Here is a 12,852-nt window from a genome sequence, read left to right as displayed (position 1 = left end):
ACGAGGGTGGAGGGGGAGGACTTCCCCTTCCAAATGAGCAGTTACTAAACATTCAGCCTGCACCATGGTGGAGTGGCTCAAATTAAACATATTAATCTGTTAGAATTGGCCAGTCAACGTCCAGAGCGATAGCCACTTGAGGATCTGTGGAAAGACTTGAACTTTGATGTTGACATACCGTCCTGCTCCTGACTGATCTGGAATTATCTTACAATAACGCAGTGGGCAGAATGCCAGGTTACATGTGTAAAGTCGGTAGCGGCCTAGCCAAAGGACTTGTATTTGTAAGTGCAGCGAAGGAAGTTCTGCATCATGTCGAATGACTGAGTCTCAAAAACAAATGCATGCAGCGGTTTTAATGTTCTTATATGTCAAAATGTTGAACTTCATGTGCTCCTTTTCTTCTGATTTACAGCAATCGCGTCACTCTGCTGGATCTATCGCCAAAATAATCCTGGCGAAGGGATTGTGGTTTTGTTGTGACAAAATGTGGAAAGGCATTGCATCGCGTGTTGAAATGTTATGCATCTTTCAGAAAATAATACAAAATGACTTCCAAACGTCAGAAATATTAAGAGAAAACATCTGTCATTCGTCAGGTTAGCCAGAAGAATAGCTCTTAACCAGTTTGCTGGTGCTAAAATCTGGTTTTTCATGGATTCAACAAAGAAAATATGATTCATTTGTCTCTGCCTCAGGCTGCTAGTTACAAATTGTCTGAAGGCTTAAGAGAAAAAGAGATCAGTTTGTTTTTGTGATATTTTAAGATAGTGATAGTCACAGGAACTAAGAGTTTTTTTTAGAATTATTCTTTAGACTTGGGCTGCTTCATTTCTCATGCATTGCCCTTCCTTTGTCCCACACACATAGTTCAATATGCTAAAAACAAGACTTTTTTTTTTTGACAAAACCAAGCAGGATAACAGAATTAAGATAACTTAGTATATTAGTAGCCACATGGAGGCACAGACGCATTTTTACCTCACAACAAGAATGTTCTGGGTTCAGATCCCAGGTTGTGGTTCTTCAGCATTGAGTTTGCATGTTCTACTTGTGGATGTGTGGATTCTCTCCTTGTGCTTCAGCTTCCTCCCACAATTCAAAAACTATTTGGTTGATTGTACCTTAATTATTAAAAAAAATAAAAAGAACTAGAGGCTACTTCGTATCAATGTGGAAACACACCAGAAAGACATAGCAAAATATAACCTTTTGCACAGTACATCTGTTTGCAAAGATCACTTTGAGTTGTGCGGAAAAACACGAGGCAGAGCTACAGTTATGACATTTTTAATGACAGTTTTTGTAAAACCTTGCACCAATGTCAAGCTCCGTGAGCTCACATTGTTTTTTTTATTTTTTTTTTATTTTACCGCTAAGCCTTTGGAATCAATTGAAGATTGTTTTCAGGAATTCAATTAGTTTGCACCACTAGATATAGCTATATGGAAAATGACAAGCAACACTAGTAGATCACCAAAAGCTTAAATACATAATCCCTCTTGTCAGTTTTTATATAATTATTAAATTAACTCATGAACGTATGACCATCAGAGGGGTAGGCGTTGGTGTCGTCTAACACCTGCAATGCCAGATGAATTGAACAAACGGGTCAAGACGGGGGGCAGCGGGAGCAGTAACCTACCGAGTGTGCTTGTCATTTCACAACAGGGAACATCGAGTTACCAGACAGGAAGAGCCGTTGCACCAAATGCGCTCGTGTTAGGTCATGAAGATAACACACATCTGGAGACAATTAGCGGATAAATGATTTTGCTCAGCCCACAAGCTATCATCAACATCAAGCTCTCAAGATGATGAAGCCCACTCGAGGAAAGATGAGTGAAGCACAGCCCGGGTTTTTTTTTTTTTTGAGCTAAGGTGGGACATTTACCATCCAACATACGAGCGCCTCGCAGCTCCTGATTACACCCACCATCTGATTGACTGCAGCTGCACTGTTCTTCAACATTCAACGCAACTCACACCCCTGTCATTACGGCCCACTTTTGAGGTCACTTGCAGGTGCATCTCAGTAAGTTAGATTATCGCTGAAAAGTGAATTCGTTTGCGATTCTGCATAAAAAAATTAAAAAATTTTTAAAAAAAAGTGAGACACACATCTTGCACATTCATTACACAGAGACTAATATGTTTCAAGTGTTTATTCCTGGTAATTTTGTGATTATGGCTTACAGCTAATAACATCCATAATTGTGTTTCTCAGAAAAAAAAAAAACCTCGGGGATCTCATCAGAGTAAGAAAAGAAGCATTTCGAAATATGGAAATGTTATGTTAGGGGATGTTACGAGATCGTGGGATAGATTAAGAACTTGACAGTTGTCAAACACTCGGTGACATCCTGCACATGAAGCCAAACAAACTGGATATTCAGAGAGAGCCGTATCCAGGTGTGTTAATGGACAGCTGAGTGCGTTTTATGGGTTTTGTGTGTAGCATTCAAATTTCACGAGAGGCTGCCTCTTTGGTTTAGCTGTAAGCCACATTCATTAACTTTTCAATGATATTATAATTTATTGAGATGCCACTAAATATGAGTCCTAAAAGTGATCATTTTAGAAACTAAGTCAGAAATATTTGCAGTATATACAATATATAGTAACTGAAAAGAGCTTTTCGTTGACGAAAAGCTCTTAAAATAAGTGTTTTTAATTGTGTCTGTTCATATAATTTATGTTATTTAAACAAAGTACTTTGTATGCTTAAGTCTCTGATACGCATATGTGAAACCTATTAGTACCACTGGTTTAAAAAATAAAACTTTTAGGACATACCATTAAAAAAAAAAAAAAAAAATCTCATCGTAGTACAACAGATCTACAAAACTACGACTGTATTTATATTCCACAAAAGCAACATTTGCATGTTTTACCATGTCTTTCGTGGTGACTCATCACAGCTACTGTTATTTACCCACACCCTTCGCTGATAGGACAAGAGCTGAATTTTTCAGCATGAATCACCACCGCCTTTGCCTACTTTGCGATCTCTTCATTTACAATTCTATTGCTCTCCCCAACCAAAAATCCACTACATTGTCCCCAAACAGTATGTACCGCTGGCCCCCGTGAGACTGGCAGACAAAAGGCTGAATCGCAGATTGATGAAAGCAATGCACTCCACACAGCAGAGCCTGAAGCTTTGTTGTCCAGAGTCCGAGGGCTGAGTTGGTTATCTGCTACATATTTTGTCCACGGGAGGGGCTACTATATGATACAAAGTACTACAAAACTTCGTTGTTCTTGTACAAAAACGAACACTTTTTGTAGAAATTCCACCTTTTTAAACAACGACCGATACAGAGCGAAAACCGTTGACAGTGTTTCAGGGCGGACATGAGTCAGGAGCTTGACAGATTACATTGCGTCTAGAGGCGTCAAAACAGAAACAGGCGTGGTGGGAAGTTCTTCACAATGGCAGAACTTTGGCACATATAGAAGAAAATGACAGTATTTGACAAGATCAGCGTAGATGATTCCAAACTAATTATCACTTTTATACAGCAGTTCATAATAACCCGGATGGTGTTGACTACTTTTTAAATGTTTTTTTTTTGGTATGAAATTAGTGTTTGCTTTAAATGACTGAAGAGAAACTCAAGCCACTGAAGGAAGGGGGCCACAGACATGGAAGTAAGACAAAGGGGGGCATTGACGACAACAGAAAAAACTACAACCGAATTCATCGTTCGAACCGAGTCCTCCCTTATGCACAGCAGTAAAGAGTGTGAAACGACAGTGTGAGAGTCTGTGTGTACATCAGGTGTGTGTTTGTGTTTAAATCCACTTCTGGTGTGTGAACCAGCAAACGTTTTTTTTTTTTTGTATTTATTTTTTTGTCCCAAACCTGCTCGAATCCGCTTTGAGGTCTACGTACGTCACCCGCCCGGCCTGGGAGAGAGTCCGCCGCTTCCAGCTCCCTTCCAAAAAGTAACGGTCACAGTGAGGTGACACTTCTCAGGTATCTGTATTTCCACAGGAAACATCGGTCGACATAAGCATGTTGGTTCAAAAAGGAATCCTGTTGTTACCGCTAACCTCAGCCCCTGGTCTAGTCTGCGTTAATTTGACCCCCCCCCCACCCCCTGAATCCCCTCGCTGATTTTAATTGAGGGGAATGTTTCAGGGTGTTGTCGGTTTTCATGCCATGGTTTCCTTCCCTGGGAGTCTCCTGTCGTTGAACGTGTGCATGTTAATGACCTCCTCCGTCTTGACGATGGCGGGCGGCTGAGGCTTTTGTTTGAGACGACGTTGGCACTTCAGAGAAACGCGCAGCTCATCCATCATAGCGCTGCAGAATGATCGCTGCAGAAGAAAACAAGAGGAGAAGGACAAGAAGCAGAGCAGTTATTCTTTATGTTACGCTCACCCGACCAAAGTAAACTGAGCAAGATCAATATTGATGTGAGGGAGGGGGTGGGGGGATTAATGTAGGATCTTATGCTTTTCCATATTACAAATTTCACGAACGACGCCAACACCAAATACCACAGAGTTGAGAGGCAAAGAGAAAAATCACAAAGTTTATATTTGTTTCCCTGTGAATACAAATTGGACAAACGTCTTCAAATTTGGCTTCGGCTCTTGACTCAGAACTTCACAACCGATCCCGAACAGGAGGTTTATGCAAAAACTGTCACTTCATTGGTTCTATAAAAGCAATCGTGGTGCTAGCAGAGCTTGTCAATCCAGCTGTAATCATACACTTTCGCTATGGAGATGTCAAAAAGACAGCAGTCTCTGGCTTGCGGGTGCAAAACGCTGCAGTGTTATGTTGTGGTATAGTTGCTCCATTCAGATTGCCGCCCGTTCTCCATCTTCTAGCACATTCTGTTCTGTGCATCCACACTCAGTCAGCTGGTTGCCTGTTCAGCATTTCGTCATGTAGTCTTCTTTCTCCATAACAGCCAGTTAATAATCTTCCAGACGTGCTCAAATATTACAGCCCCAAAAACACACAAAAACAAGTGTGCTTTCCTGAAGTGACGGAGACGAGCGTTCTGGAAAAGACCTTGGTGTGTTAATGGTCACTACAAAAAAAGGAAGGGATAAATTAACCCAGAACGTTTAAACTGCGGGCTCATGAGCGTCGCTCTTTGCTATGCTGCATGCTAATGCTAGCTTGAGCTCAAATAGAAGCAGCAGAAGTGGATTTGGTTTCAGGTGCATTGTTTCTTTTCGCAGTGCCAAAGGTTACCTTTTTTTTTTGTCAGCATCTCAGCTTATGTGAAAAATAAAAAATAAAAAAATCTCTCTCTGCTCCTGGTTGTATAAAGTTTTGGTTGGCAGCCCTAAAAATTTATGTGCTTATGAATAGACAATAAAAGTGAAGTGGCAGAGACTGAGTTACTCTTTTTTGACAGCCAAGAAAAAAAAAAAAAAAAAAAAACACTCTCTAAGGCTTCTTCAGTGCTAAAAAGCGATAATAACCAACTGAGTTTAAAGCTCCAGTTGCAGCTGCTTGAGAAAAGGAGCTGACAATAATGATGTAATATTTGTTAAGACATTGATTGCTGCTGCAATATTTGGGAATACTATGGACAATCTAAAGATGGAAAAGGCAACAGTGGAGAAAAATGCAGATTTTGCCGGCAAACGCATAAAATAAAAATTGGCATATTTTGTCTGGGGGAGAAAATCTAAGATCGATTTGAGCAGCAACAGGGAAAGCAGACCCGAATGTATAATTCCTTAAGAATGAATTTGAAGAAGAGATCTACTTACAATTCTGTTAAACATTTTCGCATGTCAGTATCATTGTCATCTGAAGGTCTTATTATTGTCTTACAGCCTTTCCCCCCCAGATGAGAACCAAATCCAGAAGGAATTATGTAAAAAAAAAAAAAAAAAAAAAGAATAATGCCACCTCGAGGTCATAAAACCCACTTAAGAAGATTACATCCAAAAATATTGGTAAACTGTTATGGCGTTATGTAACTTCTACAATATGAGATTCTGTTGTGCCTAAATTATGTATGTGCTGTAAAATCCTATAAAATGTCAATATGCCTTTGCACCAACTTTGGCAAATCCAATTCTCATGCATTCCTGACCCAATTATGCAGGATGTAATTCAAATTCAAAGGCTGTAGGAGGGGAGAGGATATACAAGAAAAGAGAGAGCATAAAAATATGACATTGTTACTTATTTATTTCTCGGTTTGTTTATGTGTGTGGGTGTTTGAGATGGATATCAATAGAAAGCGCCGGGTATTTTATTTTTTCCATGTACTCGATATATTTGTCTGGGATAAGAATACAATCTTTTATATATGCTGGGAAATAAATAATTAAAGGAGTAGATTGATTAGGGAAGTGGAGAACTGCGTAGGAGAAAATAGAAATAAGTAGTGAAAAGTGAGGTGGGGTGGAAGGAGGTTTGCAGGCGGGGAGAGCAGAGGCTTGTTGTCTGTATGCAAATTACGAGCACCTTGGAAAGCCTAGAAAATCCTGGCATTTGCAAATCATCTGAATATTGTGACCCAGTCCTGAAGCTCTTGATTAATGATAGCTAAGATATGCTATGAAATATATGCAGTCTGCAAAAAAAAAAAAAAAAGAAAAAGAAAAAAAGAAAAAAAAGAAGAAGATAGAAATAATTACAACTGCTATAAAGTGACACGCTGCTGCACTATGTTAATTCTTGAGATGTAAATAATTAAAAAATGCTATCTAGGGACTTCGGCAATTATGTGGAAATGCAATTGCACACATTATGGTGCGCTAAAATACATACTCCACTCGGCTTGATGAATAATGTGCACTTGTATATTAAGGGCCCGGATGGCGGTGGATAGACTCTGGAAACGTAACCTGAGGGGGAAGAAAGATGGTGCAATATATGCTGATTAAAAGACGTTTTCGTGGCAATTATTTAACTCAGGTGGCCTTATTTACAGTGACGGCAGCTGCGAGCTCTTAATGTTTCTTAGTATGTGGATATTTATTAACAAGCTGTCTTTCTTTTTTTTTTTTATAATAATTTTTAAAAAAATTCAATGATGTGCCGTATGAACGCCGGTTCCAGTGTGACACCAGGGCTGAAGCAAGAGTAAGTTCTCAACAGCTTCCATCTGCTGTATTCTGAATTGCTGTTGAGGATCGCAAGGCGGGGAGACTGTTTATCTACAGAAAACACAATATTTATCTCAGAATCTCTGCAAACCAACGTCCTAATGCTATAAGTCTAATTCGTAATCACTTGTTTTAGCTACAGCGTGTGTTTTCTCCGGGCTCAGACTGCCGGCTGGCATATCCGTTCTGTAAGTCATACTCGGACCCATAAACACGCCGTAAATGTGAGTTACAGTCACCGTTTTAAGCCAGAATTTCCAGTGCCAGCTGGGGAAATTAAACCACAAACAGTGTTTATTAAAGGAGTCACAATCAGTGTTTGTAAATTCACCTCGAAAGAGTAAGTATAAGCAGTTCTGTGCGGCGCGTCTAGCCCCCCTCTTTAGCTTGTGAGAGAGACAACAAGCTTATGCTACACCTTTCCTAGTCGCTAAAGCTCACCTCTTTATTGCTGCTCTCTAAATTATGCAGCCTGAAAGTGAAACTAACTTATTTATACACGACGCTTTGCAGGAACCCGCCCCTGGTGTGATTCTGTCCTCTGGCCCGGTAATGCATTGGTGGCACTGCACTGCTTGTTTCTGCTTCTCAGGTGAGCGGTTCGGGGCTTAGAAACGGAAAACGAAATGATGCTAAACGCTCACTGGTACCGGTGTGGCACTGGAACAGCTTAAGTGGAAATCCCTCTAAAAGGAAAACAATGTTCTCATAAATAAATGATCTAAAACTTAAACCAAAACAATTTGTGAAACGCTGAGAGCAGAGCAAACTGCTGAACACAAGTGGGGGTTGCTGTCTCTCCTCTTCTTGCATACCGGCTCTCTCCCTGTGTTGCCCATGAACTTGTCTAATCTTTTGTGCGATTCGGCTGAATAAGATTGCGTGACTGATTGCAGTCATGCAATCTGCAGCTTTGCAAATATTGTGAGAGAATATGAAAAAAAAAAAAAAAAACAAGGTTCTCTGTAAAGTGTTCTTTGTTTATTTCCACTGAAATGTCCTCACTACAACCGAGTGGCTACTAACTGTAGCCATGGTCATATTTCTCTGATGTGACATACTGTAAGATGTAGCAAAATCCTACAGACTTCCTCAGAATCTTTTGAAGAAATTATGCCAGCCAGTGTAGAAACTTGCAATGCAACATTCAAATGTTTTAAGTACAATGCAAAAGAGAACAAAAAATACTTTCTACGCTCTTCTAAGGTAAGAAGACGAGATCTTGATAAACCATTTTCAAACATTTTTCTTCGTATATCACACAAGACTGGTGTGATGTACCAGATTCAACTGTAAACTAAGCAGATCTGTTTTGGAAGAAAATAGTAAAAAGCCCGGTTGTACACGTGCGAACAGCCTTAAGCTACGACTTTGTTTTGTTTTATTTTCACTCAATTTCAGCGTTCAGTCTTCTTTGGTAGGATTGTTTCAGCGTCCCAGAGCTTTACTTATGAATATTTGATCGCTCTAATTTGCAGAAGTTCTCCAAAACGAATCAGACGGGGGCTGCGCGTGCAGCTCTCTTCCAGAACCCTTTCACATCAGACTTAGTTCTGAACTCGGCTGTGCGATTCTAAAACTCATTTTCCTTTCATGAAGAGCTTCTCAGATAGATTTGGATGTATGCTTAGACCCACTGTGATACTGGAAATTACGGGTATCTTCATCTTCATCCCTTTAGTGGATGCATGATTAATCCAGGTCAGAACTTACATAATCCATTATTTCATACACCTTTACAAAAAAAAAAAAAAAAAAAAAAAAAAGAAGTCTGGCAGCATGATGCAACCACTACCGTGTTTTGCTGTGATTGTCTTTTATTGGTGATTTATTCTAATTTGTAGACCGTCTAATAAAATACACTGCTCAAAAAAATAAAGGGAACACTTAAGTGTTTAAATGTTCCCTTTATTTTTTTGAGCAGTGTATAGAGCTATATAAAGAAAACAGTAGAATATTACCACATGCAGAGCAAATCCAGGACTTGACAGAAATGCATAAAGATGAGACAAAGGTGAGGATATAAATGAGCAAATGTCAGGTAAATGTCGGCAAGACAGCTGATTTTATTTCCGGTTATTCAGAATGCTTATAACTGCTGGCGGGTTTAAACTCAAGCAACCCATTGTGTAAGTTTTAAACCTTTACCAAAGATTTTTTTCTTTTTAAATCTCTCACCGAAAATGCTTTTGATTGCACGCTGGTTACGATGAATGAACAAAAAGTCTCCCAGGCTGCAGAACTCTGGTCTAATGAAGAGCAGAGCTCTCAACACGTCACCTCTGCGCTATGAAACGGAGCAATAAATGAAGCAGGAATGGACGCCTGCAGTGTGTGAGCCTTTTTGTTCATTCAAAATTCTCATTCTTCAGCTGAGCACCGGCCCCGAGTTGTTTTTTTTCTTTTTTTTGTGGAAACATGTACACGTCTCTCGTCTCGGTGCACATCGTGATTACTTTTGTCAGATATGAGCCTCTATCACGGTGCGAAACACAAACGGGTCTTTGAACGACGACCCCCGCGACCGTTTACCGTTAGCTGTCACCGACACCGATTCCTGTAGTCGTGACGAAAATGTCCGCCGTACCTTTTCCAGCTGGGCGTTCTGCTTGGACTTGTAAAGGACCTCCCCTACGGCAACAAACACCGAGAGCACAAGCCCTGCGGCCAGCACGATGAAGATCCCCCCGATGTTCTGCACTCCAAGAGCGCTCGCCTCTTTGCTCTCCTCCTCTGGACAGCCGTTGCCTCTCCACCACTTCTCCTTCATCATGTGCAGCTTCCCTTCCTCTTGGAGCTGAAGAATAGCTATTGTGATCTTGTCTCTGTATGGAGAGCCTGTGGATACAAACGGCACAATGTGAGCCTGGCGAACATGTTTAAGAGTCTGGTACAGTCCCTCTTTTGTTTTGTGGGTGTGTGAAACACATTGAGACTTGTGATCATACAAACCTGTCATGTTATTGTTGGCTTCTTAGAGGGAGTTTTTTTTTTCTCTTTTTTTTTTGTAAGTCCTTCTTCAAATCCCGCTAATCCGTATTTTCACAGAGTGATTCCAAAATTCTCACTCATCTCTGCAGCGTGAGGATTATAACGTGCGGGGAGCTGGCAACAATAATTTGGCTTTTTGTGCAGCAGAACCGCTGTCGATTTTGACAAATTAGCTGCTGTTCACAGACACTTTCATGCAACAGAAATAGCGCCTTAAAAAAAGAGAGAGAGAGAGAGAGAGAAAGAGGAACCCTGTGGGGCAAACATCACACGGTTCCGTATGTGTTTGGGATTATATGTGGGTACTGGAGATAAAAGTTCCACCATTGCTGTGTGTGTGTTTTTTTTTTGTTTTGTTTTGTTTTTTGTGCATGTCAGGCGACGGGGCCCAAATCCACGGAAAGTGGGTGAGAGCCAGACTTTAGTGACATTGAGGCTCAGTGGGTGCTGGCATGATCAAAGCTGGAGCAATTGTCACACAGCAGCCGAGTCGTGGTCCTCTCCCATCCGCAGCGGAGCTACAGAGCGCACACCCTCTCTTAACCCCACCAAAAATAAAAATTAACACTTAGGCTGAGCCCTCACGCTTCCCGTTTAACAGCTCTCAAAGCTTATTAGTCTATTTTTGTGATTACAATCTCATGCATAATGAAGCATGGTTTTACATCTCCATTTTAGACACTCGGCTCCGCGGATTACAAGCCGTGACTAAAAACAAATGTGTCTTTTTTTTTTTTTTTTAAATAATAAATTATTTTTAAAAACATGAAAACGTTCTGTGCGAAACTCAAGGGAAATTAATAAAATATGGCTCCAGGTAGCTGGTAGCATCACTTTGTTTGTCACCCTGATACAGTTTAGCCTGTCAGCTCCTTTTTACTAATTCCCCCGCTGTCTCATCTATCATTTATCCATCATCATCCATCATCCTTTCATCTTCAGTCTCTGTGTTTACACTGACAAGAAAGTGTTGGAACAAAACAGAATATAACACTTTGTACCATTGAAGTTTTTTTTTTTTTTTTGCAGCAAATTTATGATCTATTTTTTTTTTTTTTTCCCCTCCCCTCAGATGCTTAGCCTCACTTGTATGCATTCCGCACTCCGGAGCAAGCACAGGTCTCAAAACACATTCGTGTATATGCATGGGAGCTTGCATGTGAGAAGCATTTCTCCACTTCATTTAAAGATGAGAGATCCATCGAGTCTCCGAGTCCCCTGGTTCTGGCTCCTCTCATATTTCAAATGATTAATGATGGCCTAACAAAGCAGGCCTTGGATAAATGCTAATAGGATGGGTCCTTGGAGAGGGGGATACGGAGAGCGGGATCTGGGCAAATGGAAAAGCGTTATTCCCGACACTCTGCGCATACACAGCTACCTAACAGATATTCAACACCCGAGGACATCCATCATTCTTACCACTGTCTGGCCTCAAGCATTAATAGGATCACAGTTTAAGTTGATAGCGCAGAAGATGACGCATTTCTGTTTTTTTATTTTGGGGGGGGTGGGGGGGCGTTTGAAAGCTTTGAGAAGCAGCAAAAGGTTAAGATGTAATACGGGAGCTGCTTTTGTCTTAAAGCTGCAAGAGCTTTTAAGTTGACGTAACAGCTGAGGTTTTCATAGATTGTGGAGGAAAGAAACGAGGACAAAGGCACGGTTCAAAAAAAAGAAAAGGAGGAAATGACTTCTATTCTTCAGCTGAACTAATAAAGAAATTAACTATCTCACAACCGCTGAGGAAACATTCTGATGGCTGTAATTTGCCTAGTGAGCAATGAATAGCAGAGTAAGAGGCAGAAATGTGCTAGTGGTCAGTAATTGCTTTGAGATTGGACGTTTTGATTATTAAACTTTTGTGCATTGTAGACCGATTTGATTTTATCCCTACACTGCATCGCCACATGAAGAAAAAAGAAAAAAAAAAAGACGAGTGAATCCATCTTCTGGTTCAATATGTCCATCTCAAGGGCATCACTGTAAATATTTCTGCACTTACACAGCCACAATGGGGATATATTTCATTGCATCTCTTTAGCTTTCCCATCACCACGGCGATCACTGCATCCCTGCAGATTCATAACTGGCCTACACTCAAAGACATAAGTCAGGCCCAGATGTAGCCAGCCAAAAATGATTCTCTCTGGTTTGATGGCTTTCGTATCGCTGATGATAGGCGCCGCTACTGCAGCTGGTAAAAGTGTTCTCTGTGGCCTTGTCGTGACCACTTTAACCTCTGTGATGCTGGTCCTGGATGAATTTACAGCTTCTGGCTGGCGTTCTCGGGATGTTATGGCTTTAATGTGTGTGTGCTGCTGGGCTCTAGTTGTCTGGGAACAAAAAGTATATTTTGAAAGATGGACTTCCTCTGTTTTATTCCAGGACACAAACTGGCTCAAACCGGGAACTGGAACGCTCATTTTAATCTTCTTCTTAAGTGCTCTTTGTTATCAAATAATCAAATTTGCAAAAGGGCTTACTGCCTCTTGTCAGCCAGTCATGCTCCAGGATCTATTTCTCAATTTTCTCACCTAACAACCACAAACGCTTGTTTCATATTAAAGTTATGTGGCAGGCCGACGCAAAAATAATGCAACCTTGGGAAGTAGCAGGAAATGACACAGCTTTGGCTGCAGTCTTTAGATGTGCGTTTCTACTACCTTTGCACATCTAAAGCTTTGTTTAAAGGGAGTTTTGCTATTTAAAACGGAAAAAAAAAAAGTAGCTCATGCTCAGTCACAGTTGAGGAAGGAAGTCTGTTAT

At 40.6% G+C, this 12,852-nt stretch overlaps 1 protein-coding gene across 3 annotated transcripts in view; it reads right to left on the bottom strand.

Annotated features, from left to right (window-relative positions):
• Positions 1-1,274: 1,274 nt before the first annotated feature.
• Positions 1,275-12,852, bottom strand: part of LOC103457461 (glutamate receptor ionotropic, kainate 2-like) — an 85,165-nt gene continuing 73,587 nt past the window's right edge. For all 3 annotated transcript variants that reach the window (XM_008397599.3, XM_008397600.3, XM_081602791.1), the window contains exons 15-16: positions 9,683-9,933; positions 1,275-4,326 (exon numbers count right to left, since the gene is read on the bottom strand). In XM_008397599.3, the coding sequence (XP_008395821.1) occupies positions 4,162-4,326; positions 9,683-9,933 (416 nt within the window). In that variant the 3' untranslated portion in view covers positions 1,275-4,161. The remainder of the gene's footprint in view (positions 4,327-9,682; positions 9,934-12,852) is intronic.

This window comes from Poecilia reticulata, chromosome 21, assembly GCF_904066995.2.
Source record: "Poecilia reticulata chromosome 21, P_reticulata-male-v2, whole genome shotgun sequence".
Classification (NCBI taxonomy): domain Eukaryota; kingdom Metazoa; phylum Chordata; class Actinopteri; order Cyprinodontiformes; family Poeciliidae; genus Poecilia; species Poecilia reticulata.
Note: the sequence above shows the minus strand (reverse complement) of the source record. Positions and strands in the feature narration are given on the sequence as shown.